Below are 19,683 nucleotides of genomic sequence, written 5' to 3' on the forward strand. Positions count from 1 at the left end.
GTTTCAGGGTGTGAAGGAGCTGTGTCTGCTGCTGCTTAACCAGTCCCTCCTGCTTCCATCTCTGAAACTTCTCCTCGAGAGCCGAGATGAGCATCTGCACGAGATGGCACTGGAGCAAATCACGGCAGTCACTACGGTATGCCCAGTTGAATTTACTTTCTTTCTTTTTTTTTTAATGTTTCAAAGGAGTGAATTAGCACTTTCATTCTCATAAATAACACCATGGTTAATTGAAGACTACTATATCTATAGTATTCTGTGACCACAATAGCTGTTCCTGTTTTGTCTCAGCAGTGTATGTTTATTTTACAAACATTTACTAAGCTCTTCCCATGAACCAGATTCAGTGTTTTTGGTGCTCAGAATACAAATCCAAATAAGAAGACAGTTTTCTAGAGAAGCAGGATGTTAGTCTCCTTAAGAAGATCAAAGCAGCCATCAACTAGCAGTCCTCTTGCTACTTGAAATTTGAGTCTAGGGAACTCCCATCATTGCACAGGTTTTCCATCTGTGGATGTGTGTGTTAGGTTATCCACTAATTAAAGGTAAGACAGTGGGTTTAAGTAGTGTTTACTGGCACCATCTGAAATCTCAAACTCTGATTTCCTCTGGCAACCTTCTTGTCTTGAAGAATAATGTACTGGAGTCAACTTGAGATTTCTCCCTTAAGGCCTGTTGCCTTGTTATTATGATTAGGAAGAAACTTTCTCTTCTCATTTAAAATTTTCCACTTTAGGATTAGATAGCTTAGGGTTGTGTTTTAATGAACTCATGTTGTATGATCCTTACTGAAGCCCTTTTGTGTGGAGATCATTCTTTCATTTGAAGTGTATGTGTGTCTGTTTGAGTATGTACACTATACACATACACATACATGCACACATATGTAATTTTACATTGTATATATACATATATATGTATATATACACATACATGCTATTTTTTTAAACAAAAATGTGGCAGGATATCTTCTAGGGACCAGAGAAGGAAGGAGAATCTAGAGCAGAGATATATGCTTGCTACTCAAGACAGTGAAGAGGTTGATGAAAAGACATCACTGATATAAAGTTTGCTTAATGACAAAGGATACAGAAAATTATGTAAGTAGTTACAGAAAGCAGAATATAATTGTATTTGGAAATAATCATTATGAATAAAATGAGAAAATCAAATGCCTTTATTCATTTAGATGTGTTTTTAAAATAATATAAAAGCTTCTGCAAGGGTTTTGTGAATACCGTACCTGATCACCAATAATTAATCAGAACAAAGGCCTCTTTGGGACCTTGACTGAAGTAGGGAATCAAGGGGACTTGCCTTTCCGTAGCCCTCCCACCTATCTATGCTGAAATGAAAGTTGAATAACTTGGAGAATTTATATGAAACAGAATTATAATGAGTTTTTTTCTTAGCCAGTTTTTTCTTATAAATCCAAGAAATTGGTAAGAAGAGAAAACTTCTGCATATTCTCAGTGCATTTTTTTTCCTCCCCACCCTCGTACACTGTGTTAGGCATTCTCACAAAAATTTGCCATGGGCCTCTTTGAGAATAAAACAGTGATGTATTATACAGTGCCTTTCCATATTCATCATACATGGAGCTCTCTTGATATAGTCCTGGATTCCATGGGCAGAGTGTATCAGTTTTCATTTTAAAGATTCTTTATCTCAAATGCATCTGTCAGAACTGCAACTAGCACAGGCGGTCCCTAACTGCTGACTAATCTTACTACCCACACAACAGCATTTCCCCCACATACCTACACAGTAACTATCAAAATAAGAAACTAAATGACTAAATGGTAACACTGCAGTGCCCAAGTCCCTTTGATATGGCACTGATTTACTTCCGTAACACTTTGATCTGCACGTTAGATGTGCTGCATGGTGCTAAGCCTGTGGTTTTGAAACTGCTCTGCAGACTGTGAGTAGTTTGCCTGTGGTTGTGATGATAGCGCACGAAACGTCTGTGCCCTTCAGATCCAAGAATCAAAGCCACAGGTATAAACTGCTAAGATGAGTCACTTGCCTACCATTCAGATCCTTCCTTTTAGAAATTCGGTAATGAGACTGAACTGTAACATCTCTGCATTAAGTTGAATGCTCACATTAGGCTAGCCCATCTGTGCCCTAAAAATGTGTCCCACAAAAAGACCTTTTGCAGTCCCCAGAGGCTAAGGTTTTACAGAGTTTTCCATTTTAAAAACATTTTTTAACTTTTTGAGATAATTTTAAATTCACGTTCAGTTGTAAGAAATGATATAGCAAGGTCTCTCGCATTCTTCACCCAGTTCCCCCCAGTGTGACATCTTTCATGACTAGAGTATACAGGTTGAACACCTCTAATCCAGAAATCCAAAATGGCCTCAAATTCAACACTTTTGAACACCAACATGACATTCAAAGGAAAATGCTCATTAGAACATTTCAGATTCCAGACTTCAGATTTTCTGATTAGGAATACTCAACAAGTAAGTATAATGCAAATATTCCAAAATCTGAAAAAACTGACACTTCTGAGCTCAAGCTTTTTGGATAAGGGATACTTACCTGTAATATTATGACCCAGTTGCTGACATTGATTCAATCTGTCAACATTATACAGATTTTATGAGTTTTGCAGACACTCTTGAGTGTGTGTGTGTGTGTGTGTGTGTCTCCATGTGACATTGTCACCTGTAACTTCGTGTGACCACTAACTGCAGTCAAGGTACCAGACACAAGGATCTCTCATACTGTCCTTTATAGCCACAGCCACCTTCTTCCTCCCCACCTCCTGAACAACCCCTGGCAACTGCTAATCTGTTCTCTGTAATTGTATCATTTTAAAATGCTACATAAATAAAATATGAAATCACTATAATTAATCATTGCTCTTCCAACACCATTAAAGGGTTGTGTTACACTTTTCTAAGGGAAGAGTTTCAGTGGGCATTTGGCAGGACTCATGTCTAGCAGTTTTTAAGTCATCCTTGGTATTGCAATGAAAAATAGAAAACTTTTGCTTTCTTTTTGTTGCTTTTATTTTGCTATTCACCGTGTCCATTAGCAGGGCACTTGAGTTCATCAATAACTTCACTTTTCCCCTTATTGGTTGTTGACAGTAGCTCTTATTGACATTAAAAGAAAAACATCTGGCAGAGGCACTCCGTTGATAGCAGTCTCTCCTGCATGGTGTGCAGATCCAAGTTTAAAAACACCCCCACTTGTTTGCTGATAGCATGTATTATTTTGCTATTCATTATAAGATACTGACAGCTTTATAGGTATTTACAGTTAAAAGGATGATGCTTAAGTGCTGATGCGAGAGATTGTACTGACTTTTCCTCTAGCAGTAGTACTCGTTTCTTTCTCTAAGCTTTTCCGAAATTGCAGACCTCTGGTGCGTGTAACCTTTTATAAATGGCCAACAGCCTCTTTCCTGGGCCAGAAATGGAAAGTCCTTCCTTGAGATTGTATTGATGATGAACAATTAAAACCCTGCATGGTATAGACTTCTGGATTACCTTCTCCATCACTCTCAGTAAAATTGAGAGCTCACTTTCAAAACCGTATTCTCTCTAAGATGGGCAGTGCTGCTGATGTGTTTGACTCGCATCTCTGGAATATTTTCTGTTTGGATGGAAGCCTCTTGACTTGTTTCATCAAAGTAAGCAGATACATATTCATAATGGCTTTGTATACTGAAAATTCCCATTTTGTAATTCCCGATTTGTAACGGCTCGTGCTCTTCATTGCTTCCTCCTCTTTGGTACTGCTCAATGCCTCTATGCAACCCCTCATCCCAGGGGTTGTCCTGGACTGTGCTGTCTATTAAAATAGTAATTCATGGGGTTATAAAAGAAGTGTTGGCCGGGCACGGTGGCTCACACCTGTAATCCCAGCAGTGTGGGAGGCCGAGGAGGGTGGATCATGAGGTCAGGAGATTGAGACCATCCTGGCTAACACGGTGAAACCCTGTCTCCACTAAAAATACAAAAAATTAGCCAGGCGTGGTGGTGGGTGCCTGTAGTCCCAGCTACTCGGGAGTCTGGGGCAGGAGAATGGTGTGGACCCGGGAGGTGGAGCTGCAGTGAGCTGAGATCGCGCCACTGCACTCCAGCCTGCAGTGAGACTCCGTCTCAAAAAAATAAATAAATAAAAAATAAAAAGTGTTTAGGACCTCCAGCACCTAATTAAGGGTTTCTCCTTGATGACAATAATTACCATCTTGCAAATCCCACCTCTTTGCCAAGTACTATAATAGGTACATTCTCTTTTTTTCTTAATGATTGTATGAGAAGATATTATTATTTTGGTTTCACAGATGAGAACATGAGGCTCAGGGGTCACACAGCTAGTAAGCAGCCAAAGCTGAAATGTAAACCCCAGACCTAACGTTCAAAGTCTATACTCCACCATGCTTCTGCTTTTAACGTAAGTAGGAAGGCTTTATTACATTGGAAAAGGGTTATTTCTACAGAGGAATGAAGTTGTTGAAAGCACCTTGAGGCATATAATATTAGCTCTGCAAAACACTAGAGCAGACCTAGCCCAACAACTCGCCTAGCTGTGCTTCCTTTTTAAGCCCACTTACTCTCCCAGGCTCCAGCTGAACACTGCAGGGGGCTCTGTGCCATTTTGGGTGAGATTATGACACGAGAGCACCTCCTAAATGAAACCTATATCCCCTTATCTTGAACACATTGACCTCAGTCCTGCCCTGGGGATTTTCTCAGATCACTAATGTCCTTCTTCCAGTGACAGTCCTTCACATATTTGATAAATGTGATTCCTATCCCCTGTAATCTTGCCATGAAGGCACCAGAACCTTCTAGCATTATTTACAGTGGCCAGTGTCCAAGCTGGGGGGAGAACCATAAAGATTTTCAGAAATGCATGTGTGAATCGACATATTTATACAAAACCGAGAAACCTTCCTGTCTTTGGTCCCCTTTAACTCTGTCCAGGTTTCAGAGTTGTGGGTATGTCTATTTATTTCTATCATTTTAACCTGAACATACAGAGATCTGACTTGTACCTCCTGTCTGGATGTGTCCAGCAATAGGCAGCTCACTCTGCCGGTCAGCCTGGGATTCCTAAACAGCACTAGTGGTTGGTTAATTTACTTGGTATGAACAGACATATCAGGCATGCATTGTGCACAGCCTGGCACTGTGTATGAAGTGAAGAATAAGACGTTTGTAAAGATGCGATAAAATATTATTATCCCTGTGCTTAAATGAATAATCTCATGGAGAGATTGACACATGAAATAATAACACAAAGAATTAACGAAGGTAGCAAGGAGGTAGGTACAGCGTGTGGAACTAGCCAGATCAGGGCCCTCAAATCCAGCATGTGGGTTTGGTTGCAGAGGTGATCAAGCTTGGATTTTCAAAGATTGTCTCCGTCTCGTTGTGAGATCGTGAGCAGATGATTTGTCGTAGTTTTGGTTTCAGAAGTAGTATTCCATTAAGTGCCGTGCCAGGAGTGAAACTGATGGTATGCTGAGAAAATGGAAACTGCATATCATATTCAAGTAAATACAGAATACAAAAATTATCTGTAGGTGTTTTTCTCAAGCGTATACTTACGTTGTCCTTTTATTTTTCTACCCTTGTGGTTGATATTTTAATAACTTTTATTAGTAATAGTATATATGAGAACAAGACAAATATGTTTCCCTAAAGTAAACAGTGAAATAGTATTAAATAATCTTTAAAGCAAATGAAATGGGGCTGCATGCATTATGCTTCTGGAATTTCAGCTTTCCTCATTATTGTAATTACTCTTAGCTTGATATAGATCCATAAAATCAAAGATTTTAAATCAGAGAAGGTTCATTACCTATTGTTGAAAGAGGAATTAAGCAGATAACATTTTAATGGCTTGGAAGACAGCAGTGCTTTGTGCTTTAATAGATTTCTTTCCCAAGATCTGTAAAGTATCATTTATTCTCAAAAATTAATTGCTGACACACAAAAAACAATCTCTGACAGAGATAGCAAGCATTTTACTCGTCTTCTGATATATATAAGCCCTTCCCTTTCTAGAAAATCCTTTTCTCATGATTTGTTTGCCTGTATTAACATCAGCTATTTACTGAACCTGGACTCTGCACTTGGCATTGTGCTGGGCACTTAAAAGCTTGTATTATTCCCAACCCTTACAGACAGTGTGTATTTCTGATGTGGAAACTGGAGCTCAGAGAGATCGTCCTGAACAAGGTCACACAGTTGTTTAGTGACAGAACCAGGATTGGAAATTTGTCTCTAACCTAAAAGCCTGTCTTCTTTTCATAGCACCAGACTATCTCTCACTGTAATTCAAAGTTATTTGATCAGGGGAATTAAGTCAACTAATTCTCTGGGCTTGTCTCATATTTATTTCTCACATCCAAACCGCATCCAAAAATGACAGACTATATTTTCTTTCTCATGCCCTTAAGCACCAGTCAACCCACTGGCAGGGCTGTGTGATTTTCCACAGACCATATACCAAAGTCAATTTCTGATCAATTTAAAAGTCAAATGTTGTTAAAAGTCAGAAAATATAAAAATAACATATCAGTTCCTTTGAGGAATTGTAAGTTCTGAGTTTTAAAGCAATAGAACAAGTCATAAAGGAGTAGATCCTTTCCTGACAATATGAAAGTGTAAAACTTCTATACAACAAAAAACAACCGAAACACAACTGTAAACAATAGGTTAGAATGTTCATGATAACAAAAATCAGGGTTAAGATTTCAGTTATACAGAGAATCCTTCACATGTGAAAGAGTGGGAAGCTGTTATAACTCTCCTAAATGAGTGAATGATTGATTCTTCCCACAACAAAAAATAAAAATGATAGGAAATTTATGGAAAAATTCATTCTTGCAAATAAATTCAAATGAAAGCAACCTTGAGGTACCATTACATATCTCCTAAATTAGCAAGTGATTTTTTCCTGTCAAAATATTAACACCTAAAGCTGAGAAGTTCATGATGTGACACTGATGCATTCCCATGCTGATGTCACCGCTGTAAGCTGGCACAGTTGACATCATTATGTGGTTGTGCTTACATTCATATTTAGAACCAAAAAAATGTTTCAGATACTTTGCGTGATGTATTAATTTGCTCATATTACCCTAACAAAGTACCACAGACTAAGTGACTTAAACAAGAGAAATTTATTTTCCTACAGTTTTGGAGACCAGAAGTCTGATGTCAACGTGTAAGGTTGGTTTCTTCCCAGGCCTCTCTCCTTGGCATGTCGACGGCCGCCTTCTCACTGTCCTCACATGGCTGACCCTCGGTTTGTGTGCGTGTCCTGTCTTCTCTTCTTGTAAGGACACCGGTTATATCGGAGTCCATCCTAATGACCTCATTTTACCTTCATTGCCTCTTTAAAGTCCCTGTCTGTAAATAAAGTCACATTGTGAGGTACTGAGGGTAAGGGCTTCGACATACGAATTTGTGCGGGACACAGTTCAGCCTGTAACACTGCAGTGATACCTCCCCTGGTGACTTGTCCTATGCAGATCATTTCGATGAAGAAGAAAGTATGTGCAAAAAACATTCATGGTAGTGTGTCAGTAACATCAGACAACTGAAAATGGCTGAAATATTTATAGAGGTCAAATAACTTATAACAACTATTTTGCAGCCATTAAAATGTTTAAGACTGAAAACTATGTAAAAAACAATTTAAAAATTCTTAGCATATAATGAGAAAAATAGAATACAAATATCATACGATTAATTGTGGGAAAAAAAATCTATGCACATGGACAGTTACTGGAGAGGAAAGGAGGGTGAAATAATTCTCTTGTGGTGACCCAAACATGGATGACATACAAATTACTGTCACACAGCCTGAAGAGCCAGACCTCAGGTGCCTTGGGAGTATGGAGGAAGGAGGAATCAGCTTGGCCAAGAGAGTTAAAACAAAATGTCAGCAAGAAGGTGGCATGGTTTTTTCCAACTATTTCCACTTTTTTATTTTTATCTTAAAAAGAAAAAGTAGGTTAGAATGAATAATGCATGGTCAGAGAGTACCAAGCTTCTGTGGCAGATAATACTAAAGTTTTAGTATGTTTAGTACAAATTTTAGTCAAAAACAAGAAAAAACAAAGACAACCTGAGGCTTAACAAATTAACCCAGCAACTCAGCAGTGTGGTGCTGACGTCACAGTGTTGGAGAGTGCTTTGGGACAGGACACCCAGCACTCGGCTGTGCTGATGGGAAGGATTCAGTCTGGCCTTGGTGCCCTGATATGTAGAAAGGAACATCTTGGCTGTCTATGACCTGTTCCTTCTCTGAACCTTAGACGACTCTTTAAAATGTACTTGTTGGAATGGGTCATTACAAAGGCCATCTCTTTCTTTCTTCTTTCATTTTCTATGTTGTTCCCAAATACGCACAGAAAAATTATCTATGCAGTATTTTCCGTGCGGCTGACAATCTTAAAGTATACTCTGGCCATTCTGTATTTCTTGCAAAGAGCCAGGCCCAGGTAGAATGTCAGAGAAAGGAAATAAGATAAAGTCACCCACCCTGTGTTTCCAGCACTTGATTTTATCTGAAGCCAAACCCAAAATTCCTCCCAACCTTTCCCTGCTCACTGCCCAAGCTCAATGCAGGTCAGCAAAGGCAGACCTTTATCGTTCTTTAGGGAACCTCTGAGTGGGCCGGGGCCAAGGGGAAGGAAGCATGCATTTCATTTCTGTGTCTTTAGCCTTAGGCATTCTCAGCCAAGACGGCAAGCAGCAGGCTTTTGGAGAAAAGACAGCCTACCCTGCCCTTCCCCACCCCTTGCCCTCCCTGCCAGAATGTGAGCAGCTTCTGAAAAGCTGGGTGTATCCAGCCAGAAACACGGGAAGGATTTGGTTGCACTGGATAGAAACACAAACTATGAAGGGAATGAGAGCAGCAGCAGCCGCAGGCGTTAACAGAACCCCTGTCTCTTCCTCAGGCTGGAAGAATCCATCACTACCTCTCTAGGAGACTGTTGGGCTCCCAGAGGGAGGGTTAGTGAGTAAACTGAAAGAATAATAAAGGTGTCCCAGCGTAGAAGACGTATTCAGGGCAACAAAGAAAGTATTGCCCTGCAGTGTTCAGATTCTGAGCCTTTTATCTGTGCATCTTATCAAACATGTGCCTGTAGCATCCTGGCACACACTGTTCTCTCCTGCAGGGTTAGGCAGGGGGATTCTTTGTTTTGAAGGATGAACCAAGATAACACATACAGTAACTCAGATGCCCTGTGTGTGTGCACGCATTAGCATGTGCATGCACGTGGCTGGAGGCAGCCACACAGACTGAAAGAATGTGAGCTTTGGAGTGATTCATTCGCTTGGGTATTCATTCCACAAATCTTGCTCAGCTCCTAGCATGTGGCCACCCATTCTGGACATGGGGATACAGGGGTGAACAGAAGAGACAAGATCTCTGCTCCATAGGATCTTGTGTTCTGGAGGGAAACAAACAATAAACAAGTAAACTAGGCCGAGACACGGGCTTCTAGGCCACTCCACCATGGAGCAACTGTATCACACTTGACCTCACTGAACCTGCCTCTGTCAGAGGAGGTGAGAACTGTCTTGAAGGGATGTCTGAAGACTTCAAGGGCCTCTCAGGGTTCTGGCACGTGGACACCGTGCTGCTGAGGGCAGGAGCTCTGTGGGGTTGAGACTCTTGTTTGCTAGGCATGAAGAGACAGGGAGAGAAGTGGGATGGAAAGAAGGCATTCAGAACTCACAGGCAGCCCCAGCGAGGAGAAGTCAAAGCTCCGTGCCCCTTCCAGCACAAAAGCAAGTCCATTGAACCGGTGGCTTTTTCTGTCATCTAGCTCCTAAAAACAAAAACAAAGGTAAATTCCTGGAGTTCAACCTAAGTGTTTTGGGTCAAAGGTGGGCTGTACAAGTGTTCATGAAATGGGAGGCTGGAGAAAAGACACTGAGGGTTTGCAGAGAGGGTCTTCTGTTCTGGAGTCTAGTTCTATTCAGTCTCTCTGAGAGGTAGGGTCTTTATCGTGTACTTGTGCAGTTTACAAAAATGTGACAAAGTTTCATAATGTAGGTTCACTCAGCCATTTACAAATGTTAATGAAATGGGGAGCTGAAATGTAAAAGTGATAAAACTTCTGTGCCTTCAAGAATTTCCGAGTCGGTAAGGGAGACAGACATACAAATTACTATCATACAGGCCGGGCACAGTGGCCACGCCTGTAATCCCAGCCCTTTGGGAGGCCAAAGTGAGTGGATCACCTGAGGTCAGGAGTTCGAGACCAGCCTGACCAACATGGTGAAACACCATCTCTAATAAATACAAAAAATTAGCCAGGCATGGTGCCATGCACCTGTAATCCCAGTTACTTGGGAGGATGAGGCAGGAGAACCGCTTGAACCCAAGAGGCGGAGGTTGCAGTGAGCCGAGATTGCACCACTGCACTCTAGCCTGGGCAACAAGAGTAAAACTCCATCTCAAAAAATAAATAAATAAAATAAAATTACTTATCATACAGCATGAAGAGGCAGATCTCAGGCATCTTGGGAGTATGGAGGAAGGAGGAATCCTTGGTCATACTCCTAAGTATTGGCCAAGAGAGTTAAAGAAAATGTCAGCAAGAAGATGGCATTGGAGGTGACGTTTACATTGGGTTCTGAATGACCCCTGTGGGTAGTAGGAAGGATTCACGCTATCCGATAGTGGGCAGGATTTTATTCTCAGTACTTCTCTTGCTTTAATTCTCGCAGTCAGTAGACAGGTAGACACAGTTGACCTTCGCATCTTCAATAGCCTTTCTTCCTTGTCACAGAACATGCAGGAAGAGCACATTGTGTACAATTGCAGAATATAGTTGGTCTAAACGTTAGTTAATTGGCTTTGACATTATTTCTGAGAGTCCTACAATCCAAATTATTAAAAATGCACAGTAATGTTAAGAAAAGCCTGTCAGGAATCTGTTTTATGATACCCCAATGTAAGTGAGAAGCTCCGAATTTTGATAGTGTGATCAGTGTGGACTTGATTCTTTAAAAAAAATATTGAAAATAATACATATATTTAGAAGACAAGACCAGGGAGAAAGAGAATATGCAAACTGAAAGAACCTATGAAACCATTTTTTAAAAGGCAAGGTTGGTACTGAGCTTCCTAGAGGCTGAAGCAAAAATAGTTTAAAACCCCACTGTTGGTTATCTTACTCGTGTCAGTGGGCTTGAGGGACATACTCTTCTCTCAATGGAGTACAAAAAAGGTTTTCTTGTTCCAAAAAAATGTTTTTCATGTGTATTTATATTCAAGAAAGATACAGCATTAAAGAATGTGGATCACAGTGAAAGTACAAATGAAACAGTAAACGTGGTTGTTAAGAGCACAGACTTGATATCAAGATTGACCCAAATTTACAATCTGGCTCTACAACTGGTTACAATGTTAAGCAAAGTTGCTACACCTCAGTTTCCTTATCTGTCAATTGGGAGGTAAACGTGCCAGTCACGGGGTTGAGTCAGAAGGCCTTGGTGAAGAAATGCTGGTCCAGTGTTGAATAGTTTCTGGCACCCAGTATCTGGAAGCTGTAGTGATGATTGCAGTGGGGTTCTTGTGTCTTCTTATGTTAAGAGGAGCCCCGTCTGTCATCCCAATCTGTGACCTGCCTCAGAGGTGCTCGTGACCCACACACGCTTTTAAACCCAGGCCAGGGCATGAATGATGATGAAGGCAGCCCAGTGGAGAGCGAGGGATCCAAGGGGGAGGCGAACAAAGCAAACACCCCCTCACGCTCTGCCTGTCTTGTTTCTTGAAGGTGAATGATTCCAATTGTGACCAAGAACTTCTTTCCCTGCTCCTGGATGCCAAGCTGCTGGTGAAGTGTGTCTCCACTCCCTTCTATCCACGTATTGTTGACCACCTCTTGGCTAGCCTCCAGCAAGGGCGCTGGGATGCAGAGGAGCTGGGCAGACACCTGCGGGAGGCCGGCCATGAAGCTGAAGCCGGGTCTCTCCTTCTGGCCGTGAGGGGGACTCACCGGGCCTTCAGAACCTTCAGTACAGCCCTCCGCGCAGCACAGCACTGGGTGTGAGGGCCGCCTGTGGCCCTGCTCCTTAGCAGAAAAAGCATCTGGAGTTGAATGCTGTTCCCAGAAGCAACATGTGTATCTGCCGATTGTTCTCCGTGGTCCTAACAAATTGCAAATAAAACTGTATGGAAACGATGAGCAAGCTGCTGCTTTTTTAACCTTTTTTTTCTTTCTTGTACTGACTGGTGAACATACTTTCTTATTGACTAAGAGACTCTTCCTTCCCAGCCTCCTTTTTTATTTCAACCTGCCTTTTCTGGATAGAATTCAGTTTATAATGTGTCCACAACTGTGGTTCAGCAAGTTGGATGTGGTGGTGGATAGGGTGGCATTAGGAAGGGAGGGAGTGTGCAGAATGCCTGGTGGTCAAGGCAGGTGTCATGGGTGGAGGGAGGGTGGACCTGGACTCAAGTCTCAGATTAGTTAAATGACCTCGGGCAAATTCTTCCACCTCTTTGAACCTAAGTCTGTTTTGTAGAAAAATAAGGGTGGCATTATTTGTCTCGTAAAGTTGGTAAGTATTATGTGGGGTTGTGTGTGTGAGGCTCTATCAGATACACAGCCAGAGCTGAAGAAATATTAACTGTCTGTCCCACTCACTAGTGTCACAGTATATGAATTATGACCTTCAGGGCATAGCCAGATGATCAGGACCAATACATGATTGCTGTCTGATTAGAGGCCTTCAAAATTTATCAGCATCAACATGTTCAGGTTGACACATTTCATGTCCATAAACGTACATAGGCAGGTGGGTGGGGGAACAGAGCCAGCATGCACACTTATCACAGGTGGGATTGGCATCTTAGGGTTCACTGATGTGCATACAGCCAATCATAGCAAGGGTGTGAATAGCAACACCCTTAGGAAAACCTCTCACACAAGGGGTGTTCCCTGTGATGGAGGATAAGGGTCCCAGGGCATAGCTTGCTGGCACCTGCCCCCACCACAGAGGTATGTGCTTGATGGTGGAGGCTCTAGACTTCGCGCCCCTGAGACTCACACCTTATCGAAGCCACAGCAGCAGCCGAGGCACAGCCTGGGGGAGAGCATCCACACCTACAGAGTGACCAGGGGGCTGTTGGAGGTATCCATCTACACTAAGGCATGCTGGTCTTTTACCTCTGCCCCAAGAAATAATTTGGAGGGAGGGAGAGTGGCTGTGTATTAATAGGAAGGTTTAGTCTAGGTAGATGAGATGATATTACATCATTGTTATAGGGAGTAATTTGCACAAGGTTAAGTCATGTGAAAAGGCTACCTTGGATCAATTTCTGCATTGCTCTGTCAAAGCCAGCAGGCTGAATGTAACGGGGCTCTCTGGTGGTCTTTAACATACAGTGTATTGGGCAGCCTCATCTCCACACCTCCCCCTGTCCCCCCCACTCCCACCAGTGCCCTACACACAACCTGGTTGGGTTCCCCATCTATTTAAGAATAACATCGCTTTGCCTTATAGTTTATCATCACCATCATCGTTGGCTTCACCTCATTTCCGCTCCTCTAAATGTAGCTGCAGAGCTGCAGAGTCCTCTGATGAAAGTTTTGGTCATCTTTGGAGGAGACTTATTATGTAATTGCTCACTCCCCTGACCTCCCACCAACTGTCTACCCCAAGATTGAGTTCCTTTCCCAATTCAGTAGCACCTAGAATTTGGGAATGGCCTGCACAAGCCTCTAGCATACTTCACAGGAAAGAGGACACCATATTTCTCCCAAATTAGGTAACACCTGTCCAGACAGACCCACGCGGCCAAAAAAGCCTCCTAGAACTCTGATGCCACCGCCTATGTCCGATGGTGTGGGTCAAGCCACTCCCAGGCAGCATGCTTACTAGTAATGGGTTTTCTGTAACCTTGCAGCTAGCCTGCATCATTTCAGGTGAATGAAAACATTGAGTGAGCAATATTCTGAGAAACACAGTCTGTTATAACAGAATCCCTCCTGAGACCTTTTTCTTCAAATTGCAGTATTACAGATCTCAGAAGTCATTTAGTATGACACCCTGACTTTATGGATTAGTAGACTGAGGCCCAGAGGGCTGGAGTGACTGCACAAAGGACAGCAGAGGACTGGGGGGCTCCACATTCCAGTCCCCCAGCCCCACAATGCTTATGAGGAAGGGATTCTCTCCTGGAAGCTCCATGGCTTTGACTCACATCCTCGTTTACTAGAAACCAAATTTAAAAGGTTTGAGCAGTTTCTGTGGGCGGCGGGGAGGGGGGAAAAGAAAAAGAAGGAACAACAAATAATTCACTCAAGAATCACGCCAGTTGGAAAAATTCTCTAGAACGCTGCGTTCCTCTTTGTGCTGGTGTTGAGAATGTTAACCATAAATGTTAGATGAAGGAGTAAGATGATATGTTGTCTTGCTTACAGTTAAAAGTTCCTATCAGTTATCCCAAACCTTTCTCTTTGAAAACAAATCAGAATAAGCAAGGGCTGCCCTGGCCCTCACTCACACTCAGATTCTATAGCTTTGCTTCCTGGGACGCGGCCCCCAGGGTGAGCCAGTGCAGGGTGAGAGCCTCTGAAGTCAGATAGCCGAAGTGCGAGCACTGGGAGGCCTCTCTCTCTGAGCCTCAGTTTTCTCACCCATAACTAGGGCTAATAATGCTTAAGTTACTAATTAATAAGTACTTTTCTCAAGGTCACAAAGCTAGTAAGTAATGGAACCACAATGCAAACCCAGGTATGTAACCCTTGGCCCAGTGCTGTGTTAACTTAACTCATCACAGCACTTCTAGGTCCCTCTGCTGAGGAACCTGGTGGACATCCTGGAGGGCATTTGAATGACACACTCTGCTCTATTTCCCATTTCCCTTTTCTGTTTAGGGACCGATAATATCATGGCCGAGGGAGATCATGAAATGTGACTTTTTCTAATTGTTAGCTGATGTCCCTGCCTTCCCAAAGGGCACACTCTATCTTTGTTCTGTTCAAGAGTTTTAGTACTGGGCCGGGCTTAGAGGCTTACGCCTGTAATCCCAACACTTTGGGAGGCCAAAGTGGGCAGATCACTTGAGGCCAGGAGTTCAAGACCAGCCTGGCCAACATGGCAAAACCCCATCTCTCCTAAAAATACAAAAATTAGCCAGGCGTGGTGGCGCATGCCTATAATCCCAGCTACTTGGGAGGCTGAGGCACGAGAATCAATTGAACTTGGGAGGCAGAGGTTTCAGTGAGCCGAGATTGCACCACTGCACTCCAGCCTGGGCAACAGAGCAAGACCCTTGTCTCAAAAAAAAAAAAAAAGTTGTAATACTGAAGTGTCTGAACTCCCCTGTTTCTCACAGAATAAGACGTGGGACCCTTCATCCAAACCTCCCCTCATACCCCAGATTTTCCAGAAGGTGTATGCAGATTTGATCACCATTAACATTCTCTGTAGACAATGATTATTATGGCATCACTTAGGTTACTAGAATAAGATTGAGTCAGGGACTTCCAAAGTGTTAGGATTCACTTTGAAGTCCATCTGGCCCAGTGGTTACCAGTCATGGCTACATATCAGAATCACCCAAGGAAAGTGTAACCCAGATTGAAGCCCGAGTCCCTGAGTCCCTCCCAGTCTGACCCATTCAGTCAGAATGTCTAGGGGTGATCCCCAAGAGCTGCTTAACCAGAGCCAGTCAGGAGAGCAGGGTTTATGTAACTGGCTTCTTATCTCTTGTTGGCCATGTCTCTGCCCACTTGCCTTTCCCTCACAAACACACAGGGAAAATGAAAGGATCCAAATCTGACCCCCTTCTCCCTTCTAGTCCCACTCTGGAAAGGCCTGCTGGGAAGTTGGGGATACTGGACTTGGCTTGGAAAGTGATGGATCTCTCAACTCCACTTCTCTTTGCCCTGTTCTCACATGCGAGAGTGTGCAGGAGCTGGCTTTAAAAAGAAGGGACCCAATTTTTAAAAGAGTTGAGAAGTCCCATTGCTTCTTTAACCTGCAGCTAGATTTAGATCTGGAGTGGAGGTCGTTTTCCCAGTCAGCGCAGCTCCCGGGGTCTGAATAGCAGCGGGCCCGTGGCACGAGATCTGTTGTTTCCCCTCACCTTGAAAACTGGGTCTTATCTTTTTGGAAAGAAAACTCATTATGATAAATGTAGCAGAAGAACATTCAAATGCAAGTTTGCCCTGTTCTTTGGAGAGAGCCTGCATTTTTCTCCAGTTAGCTGCAAATGCAGCAGCTCAGTAGTCTAATTTAGCTCCAACAGCTGGGAATTCAGTATTTCTTCTTAATAACTTCAAACTCATTATAAACTGAAGATGGCACATACAATGAGAAAATAGGAAAATGAACGAATGGGTGTTCCAGAGCTTGAAAGGGAGAAAAGGAGGCTTCTTGTTTGAGTACCCATATTGTGGGTTTTCTCTCCACCAGTAGCGGTAGATACGAGAAGGAAGGCTTGGTTTCCTTTTGTTCTAATGAATCCAGAGTTCTTAGACTTGCGACTACCACTGCAAACTGGAGAGCTTTGGTGTGGCAACCTGCTCACAGCTGTGAGACAGGAATCAGGCACATCAAACTATTGCTAGCAAAATGAAAAATAACTCTGACTTTGATGCTGGTGTTAGACTACTGAGTGTGAGTTTCTCCTCCCACGGTGGCTGTCAGAGTTCTGGAAAGCTGCCTCCAGGCGCAAGACGAAGATTTCCAAAACCAGCCTTCAGCAATGGTCAGGTGATGAGGGAGCTGGGATGTGTGGTTCAGATGACCTAGGGGGGTTCTGAAGCTGGGGGTATCCTGACGCTTCACTAGTGAAAGGGGAGGGAGCCACACTGGAATTTCTCCTCGGCCATGGGTCAGTCTTAGGCAGGCAGATGGGATTCGTGTTGTCTCGACAAACAACGCGCCTGTTGCGGAGGCAGGGCTGTTTGGAAGAAAACACTGGATTGGAGTCAGGGATCTGGGTTTGAGAGCTGGCCTGGCTAATATGACTTTAAGCAACTTTATTTGGCTTTCTCTGTATCTGTTTTCTGTCCACACCTCTCTACTGTTGTTAGGCTCAAACAACAATAGTGTCAGGAGGAGAGAAAGGGAACTTGAAGATAAGGGGAATGGCTGGAGGAGAGGAACACTGAGGGAAGGTAGACTACAGGTATGGACCATCTGCACGTGGTGTGGTCAGGAAGTAGACTCTAAAATCCTAAGGTGACGTCCCTAATCTCCCTCTTGTGCTCTGTTTATCTCTTTTGACACTTGAATTTTCAAGGACTCCCTACTACGCCTGAGCTGCTTGAGAGATCAGGACCCTTAGAGTTCTGACTTTCTGGGAGGACAGCAACCACTTGGTTTGCAAATCAGGAGACTTAGGTGGATCTCCTCATGCCTGAGAAAAGCTGCCCTGGCTGGGTGGAGCTCAAGCCACTGCAAGTTCCCCCATCTGGATGCAGAGGTGCAGGCCCGGGGTGAAACAGCCCAGGCTCAGGTGTGGAGGCCACCGTGTAGCCAGGACGGAAGTGCTTTGCAAACTTGGCCTGCTTCTGCCTTAGAAAAGGGGTGAACTTTCTCTTCTGGACACTTGAAGTTCTCCTCAGCAGTACTGGTTACTTAGCGTTCTCCATGCCATGCTTGCTTCCTTCATCTCTCTTTTCCCAAGTTTGTCCTGTTACTTAAAACTTACTTTCTCCCAGGAGACAGGAAAAGACATCCTCCTGACATTTGGTCAATTTGATTTTAGCTCATTTTTTTATGTCACCTTTGCTTTAACCAGGAAACATTTTGCTCTTTGCTAGTACTAGCAATGAAATAAGGTGCACTATACTGAGCGCCTATATGTGTTCAAAGTCTCTCATAGACGTTAGCGGTTAGCCACGAACCACTCCAGCAAGGGAAACAGATAGTATCCCCCACTTATATATGAGAAAACCAATTGAGAGGGGTTAATAAACTTGCATAAGGTGTCCCTGAGAGTGAGAGTCAGGATTTGAACTCACATCATTCTGATTCCAAAGCCCAACTTTTGCACAACTCCACACTCCTTAAGAATTCAGTCTTTCTTCGACTATGCTAATAGTCTCCATGACCATGCACTTGGATAAAGGATTGACCACAGCCAGAGAGGCAGCATCCAGTTATCTCCTTGTATAGAATGGATAATCCACCCCATGTATCCAGGATCTGTTAGGCAAAATAGTTCTCTGAACCCTTTCATGTTACCTTCTTACTGAAATAGAACTTTTATCATCCTTACCCTGAGAATGGATGTTCCTGTTTAGAAAAAGACTTCCTTATCCCAGCTGACCTCACACAGTTGGTAGAAATTCCAGTTTCCCCCATACTTAAACAAACATCTGTCTGAGCTCAATCTGTGTGCCACAATTTAATCCTTGCAAACTCTCCCTGGAAAGAAAATAGGAAGAGATTGGTCAATGGGGGATTCCCTTGTGGGGTGCAGGCAATCAGAGATTGTGGATTGAAGGGGCCCTGGGTGATCACCTGGTTCAGCCTCCTGCCTACCCCCGCACTGGGACTGCTTGCTCAGTTACCTGGCAGGTCCTGCATTCTCTGCCAAGGTTGTCTCACAAAGCAGCTTGTTCCTGGGGCAGCAGCTTTAGTTGTCTGAAATCTCCTTCTTCTATGAGCCAAGATGTGTCTCCTCCCAGCCCCGGGGTGTCCCTTAAGCCTCCCTGCTGCGTCCACAGGTGTGTCCATGCGTAGGGGTCTTGCTCAAGCATCTTTGAGCCTCTCTCTCTCATCGCCTGCCACCCCAGTATGTCGGCCAAGTCCTGTCTTTTTGAATGCCTTCTTAAGCTGCCCTGTCTACTACTGTGGAAAGAGTCCCTGAGACCCCGGTGTTCATCTGAACCTGGCATTTTCTACCTGGTCTCCTTACCTCTCGTCTCTCCACTCCAGGATCTCCTCCCTGCAATCACCAGAGCCATCTTTTTAAAGCAGAACTCTAACCTTGTCATCGCCAACTTAAAGCCCTTGAACGGCTCTCCATGATCCACAGGATAAGCTCCTTAGCATGATAATCAAAGCCTTTTACATCCTGTCTGGATTGGTGCCTGCTTTGTACATAACATGCAATATAGCTAATCTTCACAATAATCTTATTGCTAGATTTTTGAAATGCATCTTACAGAGCATTGTGAGGCTCACAGAGATGAAACAATATCCCCAAATTGCATAGCCAGTAGGTGGCAGAACTGAGACTTCAAGCCATGGTTTCTCAGACTAAAATCCCTACTGTTTCCATTGTTCCAAGCAGTGTGTGTGTGTGTGTGTGTGTGTGTGCGCGCGCACGTGCGTGTGTGTGTGTGTGTATGACTGGTAAAAAATGCATGACATAAAATTTGCCAGTTTAACCCTTTCTTACTGTACAGTTCAGTACTGTTAAGTATTAATATTCACGTTGCTGTGCAACCAATCTCCAGAACTTTATCTTGCAAAACTGAAATTCTACACTCATTAAACATCTCCCCCATTCTTTCCTCCCCCCAGCCCTTAATAACCACCATGCTACCATCTCTATGAATTGGACTACTGTAGGTATTTCACATAAGTAGAACCAGTGGAATCATAAAGTATTTCTTCTTTTATGTGTGGCTTATTTCACTTAGCAGTGTTCTTAAGTTTCATCCATGTTGTAACATGTGATGGTCCCTCCTTTTGAAGGCTGAATGCTACTCTT

The 19,683-nt window shown here is 43.3% G+C and overlaps 1 protein-coding gene and 1 long non-coding RNA gene across 3 annotated transcripts in view; one reads left to right on the forward strand and one right to left on the reverse strand.

Annotated features, from left to right (window-relative positions):
• Positions 1-12,187, forward strand: part of NBAS (NBAS subunit of NRZ tethering complex) — a 394,628-nt gene extending 382,441 nt beyond the window's left edge. For both annotated transcript variants that reach the window (XM_004028860.5, XM_063696053.1), the window contains exons 51-52: positions 8-136; positions 11,777-12,187. In XM_004028860.5, coding sequence (XP_004028909.2) covers positions 8-136; positions 11,777-12,052 — 405 coding nt within the window. In that variant the 3' untranslated portion in view covers positions 12,053-12,187. The remainder of the gene's footprint in view (positions 1-7; positions 137-11,776) is intronic.
• LOC129531784 (uncharacterized) lies at positions 7,144-19,068 on the reverse strand. Its single transcript, XR_010130054.1, has 4 exons — positions 18,883-19,068; positions 18,241-18,389; positions 9,728-9,820; positions 7,144-7,385 (listed from the first exon to the last, which is right to left on the reverse strand). It is a non-coding gene; the product is annotated as an uncharacterized lncRNA (long non-coding RNA).
• Between the last annotated feature and the right edge of the window lie 615 nt (positions 19,069-19,683).

The sequence above is a fragment of the Gorilla gorilla genome, chromosome 12 (genome assembly GCF_029281585.2).
Source record: "Gorilla gorilla gorilla isolate KB3781 chromosome 12, NHGRI_mGorGor1-v2.1_pri, whole genome shotgun sequence".
Taxonomy (NCBI): Eukaryota; Metazoa; Chordata; class Mammalia; order Primates; family Hominidae; genus Gorilla; species Gorilla gorilla.